This window comes from Astatotilapia calliptera, chromosome 12 (genome assembly GCF_964374335.1).
Source record: "Astatotilapia calliptera chromosome 12, fAstCal68.1, whole genome shotgun sequence".
Taxonomy (NCBI): domain Eukaryota; kingdom Metazoa; phylum Chordata; class Actinopteri; order Cichliformes; family Cichlidae; genus Astatotilapia; species Astatotilapia calliptera.
The window spans coordinates 14,817,610-14,839,407 of record NC_137433.1 but is presented as its reverse complement, the minus strand read 5'-3'; the positions used below and the strand labels follow the sequence as shown (position 1 = coordinate 14,839,407).

The 21,798-nt window shown below is 40.9% G+C and overlaps 1 protein-coding gene across 1 annotated transcript; it reads left to right on the top strand.

The window, feature by feature from the left end:
* Nucleotides 1-7,167: 7,167 nt before the first annotated feature.
* On the top strand, nucleotides 7,168-20,328 carry tmc1 (transmembrane channel-like 1). Its single transcript, XM_026187870.2, has 19 exons — nucleotides 7,168-7,314; nucleotides 9,845-10,316; nucleotides 10,406-10,594; nucleotides 10,688-10,778; nucleotides 10,866-10,947; nucleotides 11,120-11,226; nucleotides 11,324-11,422; nucleotides 11,516-11,658; nucleotides 11,745-11,889; nucleotides 11,987-12,181; nucleotides 13,530-13,709; nucleotides 13,783-13,935; nucleotides 14,492-14,620; nucleotides 14,735-14,802; nucleotides 14,949-15,188; nucleotides 15,269-15,394; nucleotides 15,518-15,596; nucleotides 16,077-16,203; nucleotides 18,853-20,328. The coding sequence occupies exons 1-19, from the start codon at nucleotides 7,242-7,244 to the stop codon at nucleotides 19,044-19,046; spliced, it is 2,892 nt and encodes a 963-aa protein (XP_026043655.1). The 5' UTR covers nucleotides 7,168-7,241; the 3' UTR covers nucleotides 19,047-20,328.
* The last annotated feature ends 1,470 nt before the right edge of the window (nucleotides 20,329-21,798 follow it).

Genomic DNA, 21,798 nt, shown 5'->3' with positions numbered 1-21,798 from the left:
TTTTTTTTTTTTTTTTTGCCTGTCCCGTTTGGCTCTTTTGCCATCAGAATTGTTGTCTAAAGGCAAAGAAAGATGCCCAACGGATTTACTTTACCAAATTGACCATCCCAGCCTTGCCGTAATGGTCCATTTGATTCACCTTTTATTGTTTATTTTATTTTCACTTAATGAATACGGGACAGACTTGACTGGGGGAAAGAAGGGGAGAAAGAAAGAGGGAAAGAGAAACAGCTGAGAAGAGGGACGGGGGAGAAGGGCAAAAAACAAAAACCAACAGAACGGGCAGAGAGAAAAAAAAATGCATATATCAATCACCTGGATCACCTGCTGAGAAAGAAAAAAGAAAACAAGCAGAAGAGAACAAGAGTAATAGAATAAACAACATCACAATGATATATGGGAATATGACAGTGAATACTAAATATTAAACATTATTGTGCAGCACATAAGATCAACAGAACACAGTGTGCTTTGAGGTAGGAGCCAAAAAGGGTGTAGTTTGTGGGTGTGATCACCCGTGTGTACACCTGTGAGCATGGACGCGCTTGTTTTTTGTTTTTTAAAAGGTTCCTTCATGTAATAATCTGCTAGGGAGTGTGGGGGGGCCACAGCCCCGTCCTCCAGGGCATGAAGCAGGTATGGAGGAGATCAAAACTCCAGACATCCAGAGGCCCCCAGAACACAAGAGACCAAGGAAGACCAACAGAGGGGCAGCCGCGCCACTGTCCCAGAGAGAGCTGAGGAGAGTCCCAGATGAGGGCTCACTCAGCAGCCGCGGAGCAGAAGCCAGGGGGAGTTGCAGTGACGTGCCCGTGAGCTCCGCCGGCAGCCAGCTGTGCCTGAGTGACCGAGCCCCAGGCCGAGAGGCCGGGGGCACCCCACCTCCGAAGTGGCCCGAGCGAGCCCCAGGCTCCAGGCCCCGATAAGCGGCCGCCAAGGAGTGAGCCGGTGTGTACCTGGACGCCCATCCCCGGACACAAAGAACCACCAACGCACCGATGTCTGAGGGAGTCCGCCACTGGCAGGGGAGGTAGTGGTGGGTGGAGATAGGCCTCCAAGCCTTGGAGGGCCTGAGATGTCCCCAGAGAGGTGGCGTCTGATACCCAACCTGACATATAGACACAGAAATACAGGCACACACAGATACAAACATCCATTCCCACCCTCATGCTCTCATATGCACTTACTCCACACTCAACCAACGTGGAGACAGACATAAAGAGACACTGTACACACGATCACACTTCCCAAGCGTACTCTACAAACTGGGTCTAGGTACCCTTGCCCCTGGAGGGGGGAACTGCACCCAGACCAGGTGGTGTTACCCTTTTCCCTGCGGTGGGGGGAGGCAGACCGCCCCGACTCCGCAGCAGCAGGAAGGCCCCACACTCCAGACTGCAGTCGGACGGCCAACTCCTCCTCCTAGCCCCCCCGCTCCAGCAGATCGCAGAGAATGGGGGTGAGAGAAGACTCCAAACCTCCCTCCACCCGCTCATTGTAATGTTGATGCATGTGTGTTCTAAGGTGCATTTAAAACCCAGGAGGGCATGGAGCTACCTGCCAGAGAGCAGCAGGTAAGCGCATGGTCCCTCCTGCTAGCCCTCAATGTCTACGTGTATTTAAAATTGAGAGGTGGGCAACGACGCCAGGGGTGGGGTGTACACCCTGATGGTACTTTGGATTCCGTGTATCGTGCCCACCCCCAAGATCCTATATGTATGTGTAATGAGAGTGTGAGTAATGTGAATGTCTAAGTTGTGGGATAAAATTGAGGCAGAGGCAGCCAGAAGGGGACGGGGGGGGGGGGGGGGGGTAGCCTCCTCTGCACCCTGGTGACATACCCCTACTCCAAGGTCCTGCATGTGTGGGTGGTTGTGGTGGAGCGGGAAGAGGGAGGCAGCTGGAGATGGGGAGGGAAGGAAGGGAGGGGCAAGTGACCCCTCCCTGGGGCCAGCTCCCCCGCTGACCCCAGTAGGCACCCCCATACTCCGCGACCCGCCAGGGAAAGGGGGCCCAGGCCCATCCAGACCGGGGCCCAGTGCAGCAGCGCCTCCCGGCCCCACAGAGCCCGGGACAGTCCACCCAACCGCACCACAGAGAAAACTGCACCCACCCCACCATCCACTCATCTTCCAGACTACATAAGACAATAAACACCCAGGCTGAGATCTTCCTCCACCTCTCCTGTATCTCCCCCTCCTGCAGAGGGAGCTCCTGAGGAGAGGAAAGCTCCTGCAAGATGTGACAATCTCCCCCACCAGTTGAAGAGCCCCCCAGGTGGCTCGATGCACCGGCGGCACCCTGCTCCAGGGCTGGGCCCCCATGCACCCACCCGCCCACAACCCCGGCAACACACCAACCAGGAGCCAAGCCCCCGAGGCCCGGTCCGGGTCCCAGCCCAGAGACGGAGCGCCCCCAGAACCTCACGCCCATCCCGGACCCACCCAGGGGCAGCCAGGCTACCAGGTCAGTAACCCACGTCCGTCAGCACAGACCCTCCCCTAGCCCCGCTGCACGCAGCCGCGAGGAAACAGTCACCTGAGAGCCAACAGAGCCCCTAACCGGACATGACCGCTACCCCGGGTTGAGCCCCCCAAGGAAGATGCCTCCGGGGAACCCCCCGACGCCCTAAGCCTGTCCCTACCCCCACACCAATCACAACAGTGAAGGCGGGACCAAACTATGACCCCCCACCCCCACTAGGTGATGGAGCTGATCAAAGGAGCCCAGAGCAATTGATCTGATGTGGTGGCAGAGGCTGTATCAAGACTAATCTAATCTAATAGATAATTTCTATATTGGTTAGAATTAAGATTATTTTTATTTTTCCAGTTCATGAGGACTGTTTTCTTGGCTATGCATAGGGCAGTGAAAACCATATGGGCGATATTCTTTTCTGAAGTGACATTATCTAAGCTGCCCAACAAACACACTAAGGGGGAAGTTGGAATGTTACATTTCAGACACTTCGATAAGTCTTCACATATCTCGCGCCAAAACTTCTGAACTGGTGGACAGAACCAAAGAGCGTGGATATAATTGTCCGGTGAATTGGTTTGGCAGTGTGAGCAGTTGTTGGTAGACGTAAAGCCCATCTTGAACATCCGATGACCTGTATAGTGCACTCTATGTAATATTTTGTATTGAATTAATTGAAGACTGGGATTTCTAATTAGATGAAAGGTTTTTAAGCAAATCTGAGACAGAAGTTTAGGTCTAAGTTAACTGATAAATCCGCTTCCCATTTTGCAATAGGAAGTGATATTGATTCATCTGTTTTAGAAAGCATTCTGTATATTTTGGATAGTAATTTGGGGGTTTTAAGAGTAAGAAATTGAACCACACTTGGTGGTGTTTGTAGTTCAACTTGACCCGGTTTAAATTTCTTTTTTACTATGGATTTAATTTGTTGATATTCTAAAAATCTTTTCTTGTTGATCCCATATTGTGTAACTAGTCCATCAAATGAAATAAATTCTGTTCCTTCTAGTATATGTTCTAAATATTTGATTCCTTTACCACTCCAATCTGAAAAGTTTATCATATTATTGTTTTGTAATATGTCAGGGTTGTTCCAGATAGGTGTACGTTTGCATGGGATTAATGAAGACGCCGTCAATTTTAGAAACTCCCACCATGCTGTCAGAGAAGAGCTGATGTTGATGCTTTTAAAGCATTCATGTCGTTGGATGTTTGAACTGATAAATGGTAGGTCTGAGCGAAGTGCTCTAATAGGGTGATATGGTACTACAAGGTCATTGAGATAAGATGGGGCCTGATTATTTAAGACCTTGTATGTGAGGAGCAGGATTTTGAATTCAATTCTGGATTTAACAGGAAGCCAATGAAGGGAAGCCAAAACAGGAGAAATCTGCTCTCTTTTTCTAGTCCCTGTCAGTACTCTTGCTGCAGCATTTTGGATTAGCTGAAGGCTTTTCAGTGAGTTTTTGGACATCCTGATAATAATGAATTACATTAGTCCAGCCTGGAAGTAATAAATGCATGAACTAGTTTTTCAGCGTCACTCTGAGACATGATATTTCTAATTTTAGAGATGTTGCACAAATGGAAGAACGCAGTCTTACATATTTGTTTAATATGTGCATTGAAGGACATGTCCTGGTCAAAAATGACTCCAAGGTTCCTCACAGTGTTACTGGAGGCCAAGGTAACGCCATCCAGAGTAAGAATCTGGTTAGATACCATATTTCTAGGCTTTTCAGGGCCGAGTACAATAACCTCAGTTTTATCTGAATTAAGAAGCAGAAAGTTAGCGGCCATCCAGGTCTTTATGTCTTTAAGATTGCCAGGAAAGGGATATTGCTATATTCACACTCAGGTGAGATAACTTTGTTTTTATTGTATTGTTTAACCTATTCTTATACAGGCAATTCCATTGAGACTCAATGTCTCATTTACAATAGAGGCCTGTTTTAGACAAGTTTTACTCCAAATTTGCAATACCCTGTCCTCTGCCTTGGCAATGCTTTGTCCAAATTCTGCTGCCAAGCTTTTGGCCACATCATCCAAGAGGTCTCATGTAACACAGGTTTAGACTGTCGGTTCATTTGTTTGGAGCCTTGTGTGGCAAAAACCTCTGGCTACAAAGCAGCAGAATACAAATTTTGCTTTTTTTTTTTTTTTTTTTTTTAAAAACGTCACTCTCTGCTCTAGTAGCCTTGTCAACCTTCCTCATCTTGCCACTTCACTGACACTCTCATAGCTGCATCTCACTTTAGCTTTAGAAAGCCGATACCCTTCCCATTTTTTTCTTGTACACATGCACACAAACATGGTGTCATGTCTCTGAAACTCTGGGCTTTCCTGCACAAGGTTACAGACAGTCATGCAGAAAACAAGTCACGTGACTATAAAACATAACTTTAAGAAGGTTGATGTGTCATCCTGTCTCTTCCTGTTGTTTGGAATCCACTTTGGACTCAGTGTAGAGCAACACCACCCTCTACAGGTTCTTTAACCTTGATTTCATCTCTCCGTATCTAAGAGTTACATTTTTATGAGCTATAAGTTCATCCAATTCTTTTAATCGTCTGAGTCTAATATCCATCATTTATTCTGTTGTTATTATATATTAATGTGATTTATTTAACTGAAAAAAAAATCTTTCTACATCTGATTTAATGATCACATGGTTTGTTGTGTATGAGCCACTTTCTAAAATGTAAATATTTTCACCTTCTCTCTAAATCCAAAGAAGAAACTAAGGTCTAACTAACCAACCAACAAAAAAAAGGATATTTAAGCTCAAATGTAAGTTTTAAAAACATTCATACTTTTGTGTAGCCACAGAGCAGACTCAAAACAGACTTAATGGCTCTGAATTAGGCTCAAAACCAGACATACTGGAGTCAGACAAGACCACTTTTACAGTATGTTCTTCAACAGTTTGCATCAAAACACAATTAAATCCAAATTTATTTATTTCAAACACATATTACGTGGCACATATTACTATTTATTCAGAAATGACGGGGATATATGTTGAAGAAAGTGTGTGGGAAAACAGTTTCATTGAACTGCTGGGTATGTAATTAAAGAAAATCGGAACCCTTTACCCTCCTTGAATCAAGGGTCCAGTTTACTTCTCGGGTGGGCAAGGATCCGGAGCTGGTGCATGAGGTTGAGAAATAGTGGCTAAATATAACTGTCCTCACCTCAGTGTAAAGCTTGGGCTCTGGAACCAGTTTCCTGTAGAGGGGCTGAATTCTGTTCCACTCTGGAGTTGGTTTAGGTAGTGGCGGTAATCCCACAACCAGACTGCGGACATCGAAGGTGAAGGGAGCTGTCAGGCTTATTGGGCTTATTGAACCCCAGGGGCAGCTGACAGGTACTGGCACCACCAGTGGAGTGCACCTTTAGTCGTAGCTGGGGTGAAAATTCAGGTGCATGAGGAATTCAGTAAGACAAAGGAACAAGACTTGCAAGACAAGACTCACGTCTCTGCAACATTGCCTGATGAACTGAGGTGGTGATTCTGGATTGGGAGAATGGGGTGATTGTTGCCCTGGGGGACCAGAGTGGGACCCCCAAATATAGGGGGCTCACACTCATCATTTTTTCCAAGGAAGTCGATACCAAGGTACCCAAGGTACTGCAGGGGAGACTCAGGAGGAGCAATTCGGTTTGCGCCCTGGATGAGGAACACTGGACCAGGTCTTTATCGTCTTGAGGATATTTAAAGGTGCTTTGAAGTTTGCCCATCCAGTCTACAGTGACAGAAATTGAAATCACCAATTGAGTATGTCTGGGTATTGTCCATGAGTGAGGGGAGAGTGGAGCGTGAAAAGAGAGACATGCACTTCAAAGTGCTGCTAAAAGTGGTTGAAATTAGTTTCCTTCAATAGGTGGCTTGGTTCTTCTTTAGAGATAGAATTAGGAGCTCAGTTATCTGACAGGGACTTGGAGTAGAGAGTAGGTGGTTCAGGCATCTGGCTAGGATACCTCCTGGGCAAGGTTTTTTGTCGTACTGGGAAGATGTCCTGGGGCAGCCCTCGGACTCACTTGAGAAATTTTATCTCTCAGCTGGCTTGAGAATGACTCATCGTCCTCCCAGATGAGGTGAAAAAGGTGGCTGGGGTGAGGCAAGTCTGGGCTTCTCTGCTGAAGCTGCCTCCACGACATAAACACAGGTAAGTGGTAGAAAATGGATGGATGGATTGAATGCTTTCAGGACACTGATAGATATTGGTATTGGTAGTATTTTTAGGTATTTCAGGTATTGTAAGGTGAATGCAACTTTTTAAACGTCACTTTTCCATTTCTCACTGAACCCCAGCAACTCAATCACAATGAAATTACACAAAGCCATATGTCAAACAGTACTGACCTTCACTTTGGCTGGCTGCTCAATTAACCCCCTCTGCTTTGGTCTTTCCACCTGCATAGTTACAAGTACACACTCGCTCATAAACATTCACACACAGCCACATAAAGAAAGTCATAACTGTTTTGAATAATTGATTGCTAGTGAAATTGTGTGGCTCTAGGGTTTCCAGGCTATCAATGTCCCTGTTTCGGGTCAGTGGGTGGCGAGGAAAAAGTAAACTTCTCATGCGAATTACTCATCATGTACCAGCCCTAAACACTCACCCCCACCCCCACACACATTTGGATAAGTTGCATCCTCACCTGAGATGCAGAAGATGTAAAAGGAGGGAGACCAGCGTAAGACCACTGAAACACTGTAGCTTTACTCTTTTTCTAGCTTACATGACCTCTGGATGGTGGAGAAATTCTTCCAGGACCATGAGAGGAAGATGCCTCGGGACAGTCTGATCACCTCTGAGAATGACAGTAAGCCCATTAGCATGCTTTTACATATTCTTCAGAGTTTTTATGACGGCAACACATTAATTCTTTGTGGCTGGGATGATACAAGTCGATTAGATTTACAGGCCTTTACTGGAAAAAAAATCTAATTTCTACACAAATATCAACATGTTTATTAGGGAAAATGTTGATATTGGTAAATACTCATTAGTTAAATAGAGGAAGAGCTTTTGGTCTTTGTGGTAGTTGTAGCTATGATAACTGATTTGAGTGTATTTTTCTGACAAAACATCCTAATTTATTGAGGTTAATGTTCAGTAAGATGAAGTACAGTTACTTGATGTCTGCCTCTAATTAATAAAATCATTAAAACGCCAGCTATTGCCCAGCACAAAGATGTTTAATCACCCAGTTCTTGCCTCCTGTTCACTTTGCTGCATATTTGGGAGCTGGCCTCTTGCCCTTGGCTGTCTCCCCCATCCTTGTGGGCTTAGTCATCCCGTCTCCCTTCATTAAGCCATTGTTTGCCTCTTTTGTGCCCTTCTGCTGCACCCAGCCATAATGACCCATGTGATGGCCACTCCGGTTACACTAAGGACACACATCAAAAGGCCGACTACATAAATATCTGTTCAGTCTGTCAGTGGTCCTCTTTGTTTTCCTCTTCATCCCCCTTTAGTGCACAATAGTTCGAGGTGCATAATGAGGTAGGTTAAGCTCCACCAGTGAAAGGGTTCACTGTGGTATTGGAGATGTGAAAAAAAAAACAAAAAAAACAGAAGGGCTGGATTTATAAAGAGGTTATCTAAAAGGTTTAGTTATGTTGTAGAGAAGTCAGATGTATTTATCTTAAAAATAACAAATGTAAAGTTGCAGGAAAAACACAGCACGATAATGTTAAAAATGTTTTATATCATGGAATACAATATTCAGAAAGAGAAAGAATTAATACTACTCATCTCGCTGCAAACCTAAAAAAGCTCTTAAAACAACATCTGGTCTGTGAAATAGCAGGAAGCCTACATGTCTCGCTTTCAGCAAATCTTTCCTTTCTTATTATTTTTGTAGTTTCTGTGTTTGCAATATGTACTTTATACTAAATCTGCACTTTGAAACATCATTATACTGTATCAATTATGACTTAACATGATCAATAATGACACACATTTGTCAGTTTTTAACCAGGAGATCTTAAACTTTCCAGTAATCTAATTATGATCATCACTCATGCTGAGTAACTTAAAAAAGTTGTCTAAGACCTAAGTTTGTCTTTTCTGTGGACCCTTAAATTAAAGGCATCACTTTAAAAGGCACATTCTTTGCTACAAATATGCTCCCATACAACTAAACTACAGTCTTAATTTTTAAATTCATATATACTCAATGGACATTTTATGGAAACTTATCCTACTGGAATCAGAAATTTTGACTCTACAATCCAAACATCACAGCAGAAATCACCCAGAGAAAAAGCCTTGAGAACTGCTGCTCACTGGACATTTTCAAACCATTCTCTGTAAACACTAAAGCATCTCTGAAACACTCAGACCATCTGGCACCAATGACGATGACACATTCAAAGTCACTTAGAGCAGCTTTCTTCCCCATTCTGATGCTCAGTTTAAGCTTCAGCAGGTCATCTTGACCTCGTCTATGCGTCTAAATGCATTGAGTTGGTGCCATATGATTTGCTGATTAAATATTGATTTTAAAAGACAGCTGAACAAGTGTAACTAATGAAGTAGCCACTGACTGTATTAAGCTGGGACTCTGGTAACAGAAAATAGAGGGGAGCCTCAAGGTCATAAAAATTGCAAAGACTTAATGGGTTCCAATGTGATGAACACTCATCTATTTGTAGTGTGCTCATATCAAACTTGCCCTGATGATTAAAACAAAGTTTAGTTTGTGTGAGAACATAATTTTTAAAAGACATGATACCACAGATTATCGAATTTAAAAATTAAGCATAAGATAAAACGATTATGAGGCAAATGCAGTTATTATGGCTAAGATGAAAAAAACAAGGTATACTCAATTCTTTAATTAATTTTCATTGATAAAATATCTGTCTCCCATTGTTCACACTGGACTGGATTTTGCAGGTACTTATGCAGATGAAGGTTAGTCTTCAGCTTGTTTATTAAAAATACTTTAAATAAGCAAAATTACTAGAAAAAACAAAACAAAACAAAAAAACTTTATTAGACTTTATTTATGTTTGACTTTTGGCAGAAAAATAATTCCATGCTCGTGTTTCGTTTCTTCACACAGATGCTCCACTACTGTTGCCACCAACACACTTTGAAAATCATTTGAAGTTCTTTTGATTTTCCTCAGTCATCACAGTACTATCATGCCTTAAAACATGTGATAGCATGAGAGAGGAAAGGAAACTATTTAATTTAGCACGAGCCAACTTCACAGTATCAAAAGATAACTTTCTGTGAGCATCGCAGTGAAAAGAAAGCAACAGTACTGACAGATTGACAGTGTTATGTGAGTATAAATAGTAAGAAGTTAACAAAAAGTAATGTTTAAATGTCAACTGCAGGTGAACAAGATGCAGATTTGTCCTTGCAAGAGGAACATGAGAGTAAAACACACAGAACAAAAAGAAGAGATGGTGACAGGCAGAAAAAGAAGAGGAGAAATGAGAGAAGAAAAGGAGGAACAAGAGCGGGAGAAGGGGAAGAGGATTTACAGGCCGTATCTGAGAAAAGAGAAAGAAGCAAGCGAAAAAGAGCTAAGAGTAAACAAGAAACAAGCAGAAGAGAGAACAACGAAGAGGAAGAAGCTCAACTGACAGGTGGCAAGGGAACAAAAGCAAGAAAGGATATCAGAAATGAAAAAACACGCAGAATGGAGAAGGAGGAAGTGCGAGAAGTTGATGAAAATGTTGATAAGGGAAAAAAGAAACAGGGAAGTACCAAAAAGGGAGAGAAGAAAGAAGATGGAGGTAAACAGCTGGTAAAGGAAAAAGCCCGGGACATAAAAAAAAAAAAGCACAAGAAGGCTGAAACAAGGTAGTGTATCATCTTATAATTTCACCTTATCTATGGAAAACTCTGTCAGTTAGACAAAAAAAGGGCCCTAAAAGACATTAATGCTTCAGTTCAGAGCCAGAGACAAGCGAAGAGGATGATGATGAAGAAGAGGACAATGACAAGGATGTGGTGAGGCCGGAGTGTCTCTCTCCAGAGGAGCTGGAGAAGCTGAAGGAGGCAGTGGATGAGAGGAAGAAACTGATCCAAAGTCTAAGGGGAAAACCCTGGCCAATGAAAAAGAAACTTGTCACTTTAAGGTACTTCATATGGATAAATCATTCTGATTTGTTCTGCTGTAATTCAAAATACCAGAAGTATTTTGAACTCTAATATTTGCTTTTTTATTTCAGGGAGTCTCAGGAGTTTGTGGAAAAATATGAAGGTGCCTTGGGAAAGGGAAAAGGCAGGAAGCTCTATGCATACAAAGTCCTGATGACCAAGGTGAGGACTTACTTTTACTTCTTTATGTAATCATTAAATAACATAAAGAAATACACGATTCATTAAAAAAATTATTCATATCATTAGAAATGGATGAAATTCCAACGGGACTTTGAAAACTTCAAAACTGCATGCATCCCATGGGAGATGAAAATAAAGGAGATTGAAAGTAGGTGTGCTTTTATTTTTTAAATACAAAGGGCTGCTCAATAGTCGCATATATCATTTCTAATTTCCAAGGCCTTATCTTTTCTGTGAGAAGCAGGATAGCTTACATTGTGGTTTTATAGCAGATGCACATATTCATTTGTTCATATGTTATTTTGTACTCTGCTCTGCAGGTCATTTTGGCTCCTCAGTTGCCTCATACTTTATCTTTCTGAGGTGGATGTATGGCATCAATATGATCTTGTTTGGTCTGACCTTTGGCCTGGTTATGGTACCGGAGGTATGCTGTCTTTTTTTTCATGCACCGCACCTGAATTATGTCTTTTGCATTTCCCCCCAGAAACGATGTAATCCTTCTCTGTGCATTTTGCTTACAGGCATTAATGGGGCGACCTTATGGGAGCATGCCAAGAAAGACTGTCCCCAGAGCTGAGGAGGCCAGTGCGATGGACTTTGCTGTTCTTTGGGACTTTGGGGTCAGTGGGTATTATTTTATTTGTCTTTGTTGGCAATTTCTCCTCTGATGTAGTAATAAATAGTCACCCCCAATTAAAGTATTGTATCCACAGGGTTACGCACAGTACTCAGTCCTCTTCTATGGCTACTACAACAATCAACGTACGGTGGGCTGGCTCAAGTTTCGCATGCCTCTGTCTTACTTCCTGGTTGGTGTCGGTACAGTGGCCTATAGCTACATGGTGGTCATCAGAACGTATGTTTGCTATGTCTATATACAAAAGACAAATCTATTCTATCCACAGTGTTTTAGTGAATCATGTACTTACTTTTAAATTAAAGGATGGCACGTAATGCAAATGAATCAGGGGTCGGCGATGATAACAGCTTCAATTTCAGCTGGAAAATGTTCACCAGCTGGGACTACCTGATAGGAAATGCTGAAACAGCAGACAATAAGTTTGCTTCCATCACCACCAGCTTCAAGGTTAGTGCAGCTCACTGTCTGCTTTCCAGTATGCTGATTAATGCAAGCCAAGTATCATACAGTACATTACACTCTACCACTTCTTCTACCACTATAGGAGGCAATCTTAGAGGAGCAAGAGAGCCACAAGGATGACAACATCCATCTGACTCGATTCTTGCGTGTGCTGGCCAACTTCCTGGTCTTGTGCTGCTTAGCAGGAAGTGGATACCTCATCTACTTTGTAGTGCGGCGTTCTCAGAAATTTGCCTTAGATGGACTGGAGAATCACACGTGGTGGGAAAGGAATGAGGTAGACATGAGAGAAAGAGAGAGGGGGAATTAATGAGAAATAACATTTACAAAAGGAAGTTTATGAATAATTTTGGCTGCAAGCAAAACTTGCTGAGGTTTAATTAAATAATATTTAGAATTTGTCCTGCAGTTCTTGTCCAAGGCCAAAATAGTGACAATAAAAAGTGCAATCCAAACCCAAAGAAAGGAGTTTTATAGTTTAACATAGTCACTAAGGAGCATTTTGGGAAAGTGATCAGGTCATTTGGAGAGGGGGTGTGGTGGGTGAGTCCAGATAAGATTCTTTACACAAGGTGAGAGCAGGTGAGAGTGCTGTGAGTATTTCTGGAGGAATGGACCAGTTTGACTGTGACGGGTAAGTAAATCTGAGAAGTGAACTTCTCTATGGGAACTGGGGGACACTGGAAAGCATCGAAATAAAGGCGTTAGACTTTAAAGTTTACAGGAGAGCATAAAGAAGCCTGCTTAGCAGTCAGGAGAAACGCGTAATCTGACTGGATGTTGGAGATGTTTCTTAAATATTGGCTGATGATGAAACAGATAAGTAACAAGTTCCATACCTGAGCAAACTCACCTAGACCCAGATCTAAATGTTGAAGTTCGTTAGCTGTAGCACATACCACGTGTTCTACATAAAGCTGTTTGAGGTGAGTTGTTAAAATATTCTCAGTTTGCTCTGTGAATTACACTGAGGAAGAAATTTTAAACTGACATTTTGAGTCATGTGAAAAATAAAGTTTTCACAAGACTTTATGTAGACCATGTTGAAGACAGCAACACAGTTTACGTTTGTAAATTTCACCTGAACAAACCACAAGACATCTGGACCAATGTCCTCTGAACTGACAAGACCAAAGTGGAGATGTTTCGCCATTAGCACCATGTTTGTGAAAAACACAGTAAAAACCAAACACAGAATATCAGCAAAACTGCCTCATACCAACTATTAAGCATGGTAGTGGAGGGCTGATGATTTAGGGTTATTTCACAGCCACAGGAACTAGGACCTTGCAGATATTGAACTGAATAAATGCATACTAAAGTATTCTAGAGTCAAATGTTCATCAAAGGACATCTGTCTGAAAATCTGTCTGAAAGCTAAAGACCTGCCTATGAGCTACAACTCTGCAATCATGGCATGTACTTAGTTTTCACAGGAGTGCACACCGTTCATGTCAATGGTAATATTCTGCCCAGATTTACAGCGATCACAGCCACCAGCTATTCAGTTGCATCAAATGTCATTTTTGTAAGGCGTTATACAAAGTTACACACTAAATAAAAAACCCATGCACTCCCAAGTTGTCCTCAGAGTAATTACATTAGTTTTCTGATGTATTTCTCAGGTGAACATGGTCATGTCATTACTGGGGATGTTCTGTCCGATGCTGTTTGATGTAATCAGCACCCTGGAGAACTACCACCCGCGGGTTGCCCTGCAGTGGCAGCTCGGTCGCATCTTTGCCCTCTTCTTGGGAAATCTCTACACCTTCATTATTGCACTCATGGATGAGATCAACCTTAAAGTGAGAAGTCATTGTGTATCGATTTATGAGATTGTAATTTTATAGGATGATTAATCCAAAGTGTTTGTCTCAGAGGAAAGAGGAAAAGGTAGTGAAGTTTAATATAACCATGTGGGAGGCCAGTCTTTACAATGGCACCGTTTTAGAAAACAGTACTGCTCCACCCGTCACAATCCACCCTGCTGATGTGCCCAGAGGGCCTTGCTGGGAGACAATGGTAGGCCAGGTCAGTGTGCATGTGTGCGTCTGTACTATTATGTAACTAAGTGATGTAATTGTTGTTATGGCATTAGGCTGTGGATACCAATAAATAAGGAAATGATAAAATTAATGACAATATGAAACAATCACATGAATATAGTGGGTAAAATAATTTAACTGCAATGAGGGGCCACTGGACGAGGCCATGAAGTATTTAGCCATGTTTTGTTTGGAGGTCAAATCATTATTTCACTCAATGACATGCAAATAAATTAATACTTCTGAGCTGAAATGAACTAACTTACAAATTCAAATAATTATTTCCCCCATTATTATAATGCTTTAGTTGAAAATCAAAGTAAACATTGTAGTTGCAGTTTGTACTTTAGTTAACTTTGTATTAATGGATTTCTGTTGCATTAACTAAGGAAACATACTCTGATCTTATTGTTAAAAGCGATAAACATTACAAATGTTCAGGGGCTTTTATGTTGAAATAAAACTGTTGTTTTCAGAGTGGGTGATGATGTTAATTTTGATGTTGACGAGAAATTAATGCTAAATGATTTCTTAATTTGTAGGAGTTTGTTCGCTTGATCATATCTGACACAATGACAACTTACATCACACTGCTGATTGGTGATTTCCTGAGAGCAGTTCTTGTTCGTTTTCTCAACTACTGCTGGTGTTGGGACCTAGAGGCTGGCTTTGTGAGTCATCTTTTCTATCACTTATTTGTTACTCGAATTTAAAAATGTCACTCTTTGGAGAAAAAAAAAGTGTGGCAAAAGTAATAGTTGCCTTTAATTTCTCATTTGTAAAAGCCATCCTACTCTGAGTTTGACGTCAGTGGGAACGTTTTGGGCCTGATCTTCAATCAAGGAATGATATGGTAGGAAAGCAGCAATTGTTTCACTCAGAAGATTCTTATTTCAGGATGGTGTTTTACTTTCAGCTAGGTTCATCATGGTTTTCATATTGATAAAAGCCTCTTACTAGCTCAGCATCTGTCCTGCTTTTTCTAATCTTTGCTTTCAGGATGGGTTCCTTCTATGCGCCCTGTCTGCCTGCCTTAAACGTCATCCGGCTCCATGTCTCCATGTACCTGCAGTGCTGGGCTGTTATGTGCTGTAATGTGCCACAAGAAAGGGTCTTCAAAGCCTCTGGTTCCAACAACTTCTACATGGCCATGTTGCTGGTCATCCTCTTTCTGTCCACACTGCCTGCCATCTACACCATTGTCTCCATTCCCCCTTCATTTGACTGTGGACCTTTCAGGTAATGACACTAGTTCAGGGTATCTAGCTTTAAAATAAAAATGACTTGGGTTTTTATAACCACTACCATCTTTTTGACAGTGGTAAGAACCGCATGTTTGATGTGATCCACGAGACTCTGGAGTCTGACTTTCCTCCATGGTTTAGCAAAGTTTTCAGCTATGCCTCTAACCCTGGATTGGTGCTACCCTTCATACTTCTTATGGTGTGAGTTAACAGCAGACTATGTAAATCCATAAATAAGTATATTTCACAATGCTGTCATCATTTTCTTTCAGTGTTAAAGTGGTAAGAACTTTGGTGGTAATCATGTGTTATTTTATCTTTCAGACTGGCCATTTATTACTTGCAATCTACATCCAAAAGCTACAGAGAAGCAAATGTGGAGCTGAAGAAAAAGCTACAAATGGTAATTTCAGTTTTGCTTTTCCTCTAATGTAGCACGTACTGCTGTAGCTGTTTTGTGGTTTCTCTGACCAGAAATTGCACCTGGATAGCATTCAGAATCAAGTGACGAGTTTTGAGAGTAAAAAATATCCCAAGAAATTTCATGTATGTAAGTTGGATGTTCTCTAGGTTTGTTTTCATAGTTAATTTTAGCAGTTGGTATGCTTTCAAACAGCACTGAAGTTCACAAAGAGACCGCCCGAGGCCACTGTGATGCATGACTGCTGTCACGCAATTGTATTAGTGTTATCTCTCCAGCAGAGAGCAGCAAAGCCTGACAGTTCAGATCTATCCAAAAACCCACTACAGGTTCCACCAATAACAAATCTGCAGAAGAGATGCTGGGTAAATGTACGTGCTTGCTCTGAGTGATCTGAAAAATAACACGTGTGGGTATCTTTTGTTTTTGTTTTGTTTTTGTCTCTTGGTGATTTTTTTTAAGCAAAATGAGGAGAACAAGAGGAAGAACAAACGAGCAGCACTGAAAGCTCAAATGGATTTGGAGGAGGCCAGAAAGACTGCACAAGAGCAACAAAGGAACAACAATGCTTCAGTACAGGATCAAGAAGGTGAGTCTTTTGATTTCAAATATTAATAAAGAAGGTAAACCTGAAGATTTAAGATGATTTAAGATAATTCACAACTTCAAGATTCATCTTATTGTTTTAGGAAATTTGACTTTGTTGTGAAATTAACAAACATAAAAGTAAAAGTTGGGATGCTGTAAAATGAAAGAGAAATATTAACAGCACCATCAGTGTTATATTAATATCAAATACTGGATTTAAAAAAAAATGTATTTATTTACTTTTTACCATTTGAGAAAAATATCAGCTTATTTTGAATTTGATGACAGCAACACATCTCAAAAACCTTGGGGCAGGGGCACGTCCCCTCTTCTTTTATGCTGTTTACAACCCTTTTCACCTTTTCAACCCCAAGTTACCCAATTAGTTGGATGATCTATTGTAGTGTTTCAGAATAATTCAGAGTGAATAATCAGAGATTTCAGTCTAATCCACCCATTTTAAAATGGAGCCTTAAAGTGATCAAACCTGCGGCAAAGGCTCAGTTATTAAAGGAGTTTAAGAAGTAAGATGAAAAACATGCACAACATTATGTCAGTCTCTAATTACATAGAGGCAGTCCACCAAATCATCAAGCACTTAAAGTAGCATTATTCAGTATAGACACTGGAAAATCACCCTGCCACTCCATAGACTTGTACATGAAGCAAACTGTAATAGTTGTTTTATATTACAGTTTTTGAATTCATATAAATACTCCCTTTGTTATGCAACCTCAGCACAGAGCAACATGTACCCCAATTTCACGAGTGGATAACATATTTGTATTCCATCACATCAATGTAGTGGGAGTCATCCTGCCATGTTTAGAGTGGAGTTAATCCTGTAAAATGCTGCCATTCATACCAATATACTCTTTTTAGAATCTCTGTCTTGTCTCTCGCTCTTTCCACCCTCTACACTTAACTAGAAAATACCAAAAATATAATCTCATAATAATTATTATAAGAGCAAGTAAGGGATCCACAATGGACAACAGTGCAACACACAGCTGTGAAATTATCATTATTGACTATGGGTAAAACAGAAGTTGCGCCTTTATCATTTTTGATAAATTTGACCACATGTTCTCTTTGACCTGCCTCTTTTTGCTCTCTCTCTCTCTCTCTTTGCTGTCATCAGCCCTCTCTATCCTCTTCTCTCAGTCTTTGTGCCGTCACCGAAAAGTTAAATGTGAATGAAAGACATAAACTGATCCACATCAGTTTATACCAATATTAAGACTTATTTAGTGTATTGATGACAAGCCACACTGCTGAAGCATCAACACCTCTGTAGGAGCGCGCTGTAACATCATGACATCAACAACACTGGATATTAAACCTGTTTTCATTCTATCCTGTACTTCTGTCAATAGAAAACTTAGGAAAATATAACATCTGAAGATAATGAGGATGAATGAAGAGTACTAAGATATGCTGTCATCACAATTATTATTTTAGTTACTTTTAGGGGTGCTCTGAATTTCCAGTGCTCTAAATTTGGGGGTGCTGGAGAACCCTCAAAGGTCTAAACTTGCCTTTGCAGAGGCTATAGCATCCATGTTTTCCAAAAAGAGTTTGAAATTTCAATTCATCTAAGCATAATGCTGTTTTCCACTTTGGCTCAGTTGGTTTTGAATGAGTGTTGACCCAGAGAAGACAGCATGTCTTCTTTGCATGTGCTTTAATGTCTATTTGTAGGTGCTCAGGAGTGTTGGCAAAAGTACAGACATTCTGTGCTTAAGTAGAAGTACAAATACTACTGTTAAAAATACTCCAGAAAAACTGAAGTACTAATTCAACTAATTTATTCAAGTAAAAGTAAAAAAGTACTGGCTCTGAAATATAGTCAAACCAAGAAAGTGAAAAGCAGCTCTTTGGAGGAGGTTTCTATTTTTTTGTGCAAAGCTAACTGAACCTTGTGTTATATTAAAATAATGATAAAATAATGTCAGTAGATGTGAATACAAACTATAACTCTATTTATATAGTATATATAACATATAGATATATCTACATTTATCCTATTTTCTGTTGCATACATAATAGAGGTTGACGTTGCTTCTAAACAGTAAAAGATACACATGAAAAGTGCTTGCAGTTTCATGCGACAAATTTGGAAACACAAGTTTTTTGCAGATGGATGAGCCTCTGCTTATCTTTGCTTCTGAGAAACTCTACCTCTCCAAGACACTCTTAGAAAGAACCCAATCAATGTTACTGACCTATTGCATGTTAACCTTCTGAGATATTTTCCTATCATAAATTCAAAATAAGTCAGTATTTTTCTTAAAATTGTACATCTTCTCAGTTTAAACATATGATATATTTTCTTTCTTCTATTGTGAATAAAATATGATTTGTAAAGTTGAGTGAGCTTGCAAATCATTGCAGTCTGTTTTTATTTAGATTTTACATAGCATGACAACTTTTGCTGAATTAGCTAATGAGATTTTTTTTTCAAGAATAGAGATTAATCTGGAACACAGAAGCAGTATTAGTCTTCGTAATATTAGCAGTAAAGGTTTACAGTGTGAACTGTCAAATGTTATTTTCCCCACTGGATTATACTCTGTGTTGATGGCGGTTAGCAGTGTCATTGTTTTGTCCCCACACCTGAAATCATAGATTCCTCTTATTTTGATTGCAGATGATACAGATATCCACGTCAGCGGTCAGAACCCTCCTCCTGTTGGCGGCAGAGGAAGCCAGATGCCGTCCAGCAGAGACTCAGGCTCAAGGACCCACGACCGTGGCAACCACGGGCCTTCTGGATACCTGCCTGGTTTTGCTCGGCAAACTGAGCCCAGGATGTACAGGGTGCCGAGCCTGCAGAGACACTGACACAACAACACAAAACAAATATGGGAAAATAAAGCACTTTACTGAGAAATTCATGCTGGACTGATAGTAGTTAGTGCACATTAATCGCTTCTTATGAATACGTTTTTTTTCTCCTTTACAGTCTGTGTATATGATGAAAAGATAGATGAACTGTACTGTCACTCCTTTGTTTACTAAATATATGTTAACAAAGTCAGTGCTTTGTTTTCTTTTTAATTTTACATTAAAGTTCTCATGTAGTCCTTGTCTTAAAGCTATTAACCAACTAAAAGCACCCTCTGGATCTGCAGACTTCCAACAAGGTTAACAGTCCACTTCTCTATGATGTGTAGAACCATGTTTTTAGCCTGGAAATTTCAAATACCGCAAATATCTGTATTTCATCTGTATTTCTAAGAATATAAATATATGTATTTCCTAAGAAAGGCTCCAGAGTCCAGTAACCTAGCTTTTTTTTTTTTGATCGGTCAAGATAAAACCGTACTTTCTGTGTTGCAGGTTAAGCCAAATTTGACTGTATTCCTCTGGATTGATTATATTGAATGTGGGGAAAAACTAGATTGTGAAAAAAACCCTCTTAAGCCTTTTTAAAAAAAATACAATTTCAGATGTCTTGCTTTGAAATGATCTTGAACTGTGGAATCCAGCAATGCCTCATTTGGACATATATGAATAAAACTCAACTCTTTACTGGTGCTATGACACCAAAATATAATGGGGTCTTCCTTCACTTCTTCAGCCTTCAAAGTAACCAGCCTGGTAGTTTCTTAGAACTGTGACCGGGCCAAAGTATTAAACAATTCATTAGACACGGAGGCCATTTAACCTAACTACCAAGGTTTAAATGAATCATTCACCTCTTGCTGGACTAGATGCTCAGCTTGACTCTAATTTTTTATCTACATGTGGTAAATATGATACAATCCATGAGTTTTAAGTGCCACATCAGAAGCCAGGTTATTAATTTTTGCCAAAGCAAAATGAACAAAACTGTGCCAAAAATTCAGATTTGACCCGCATCATGTAGCAGAGATATCTGACTCGTATCATCTGATAAATGAGCGGCCTTATCAAGTGTCCCTACAGCTAATTGCACTCTGCACTTGCTGGACACTGAACAGTCCTGTCAGTCAACCTGACATTTAAACCAATGACGTAACACCGTTAGCCAAAACTAACATTAATTGAACTTTAGTAACATGACAGTCTATATTTACACTTCTTTCATCTCAGTTTTGTGCAGATTTGATTTGATGAAGTTTTAGATCTGTACAATTTCCAGGTGGCTGCTGAGGAATAACTGTTGTTTCTACATTATTTATGACAACAGGCTAGCAAGCTCATAATGCGACAGACCTTCAGTGTCAGTCAAATCCACTTCTACTGATGCTCATGATCAATTCATGGCGAGTAAGCATTAAGTATTAATTCTGCAGTTATTTGAGATCCTGAGAATTGAGTAAGTCTCTATGCTTTGTTCTTTCACCGGCAGCCAAGGGGCTGTCAATCACAATATTTAGTGAAAGCTGACGCAACTTTGATAAGCAATAAAGAATCTGCATCCTCTCTGTACACCAAGACTCAGTCATAATCTGCCCCACACTCTATTTGTCCAGGTAATTTCAGTCCTCTGATGACCCCTGTTTCACCCTCCTTCTGGAGTTGTGTTTTGGCTCTGTCCCCCAGTGTCCCTCTCTTCTGGTGTCCCTCTCTTCAATGTGGCAGAAAACTGAGCCATGACAGGTTGCACATTACCGGATATCTCAACGTCAGGTGATTGCAATGGGCATCTTTTATTCACTAATAACAGAGAAGGAAGAAGTGAGGCATTGTGGTAGTATAAGCACTGATTTGATTCCTTGGAGGGTGTCCAGTTTTGGGTTTGAGAGCAAAGGTCAGTACGGTTGTCTCTCTAGCCCTGCCTGAGTTTTCACAGAAGACTCAACATGCTTCACAGAAACATGTGAAATTGTTGAGACCAAGCACAGGCAATGCTCAAGTGCCAAAAACTGCACTTCTTAAAGGAGCTACTTGAGACCAGCCTTTTAAACAAAGTCAGGCCCTGATAATGAGCAGCATTTCACTAGAAATAAGCATGTGTACAGAAATGTTTACACAGGAAGTGGAAGCTCACTTCAGCTTCACTAAATGGACCTGCTGACTGTGTTTTTGGTATCAGTGCCTTTTGGAGCATTTAATTAAATGATCTATTCTATGATTGCTTTGGGTGATAGCCTGGACTTTGAGCTTGGGCAGTTCTTTACTTGTAGATGCTGCCGCAGAACCTGAACCCGGTTACATATACCTGTAATTGTGGAGAATTGTGCTTTGCAGAGACCTTTACAAAATGGTGAAACATTTCTTGATTTAAGTTTTATCCATATGTATCAAATCTAGGCTATCTATCTCTATCTGTCTGTCCGTCCAGTGGACAACCTCATGTTTAGCAGCATTCAGCTGTGTTAGTTTAAGGAATTCTTCCAGGCAGTTTTATCACAAACAACTTGTCAAAACACTGAATGAATTTGACCAATCAAAAATTGCTGCTTCCTGTTAATTTAAACTGAATTTATTTGCAGTTTTGTTTCACTTTAACAGAAGAAATGACAGCAGCTATCACCTTCTCTTATTATTCTACAGGGTGAACCATTTATATGGATACACCGTAATAAAATGTGAATGGTTGGTGATATTAAAGTCCTGTTTGTGGCACATTAGTATATGTGAGGGGCAAACTCCTCACGATGGGTGG

What these genes read in the sequence shown, in the direction of transcription:
- tmc1 (XM_026187870.2), top strand. Translation starts at nt 7,242, where the DNA reads ATGGTGGAGAAATTCTTCCAGGACCATGAGAGGAAGATGCCTCGGGAC. An exon ending in GCCTGGTTATGGTACCGGAG is followed by an intron (nt 11,227 to 11,323) that starts GTATGCTGTCTT and finishes TTTTGCTTACAG; the next exon opens with GCATTAATGGGGCGACCTTA. An exon ending in CGTGGTGGGAAAGGAATGAG is followed by an intron (nt 12,182 to 13,529) that starts GTAGACATGAGA and finishes TGTATTTCTCAG; the next exon opens with GTGAACATGGTCATGTCATT.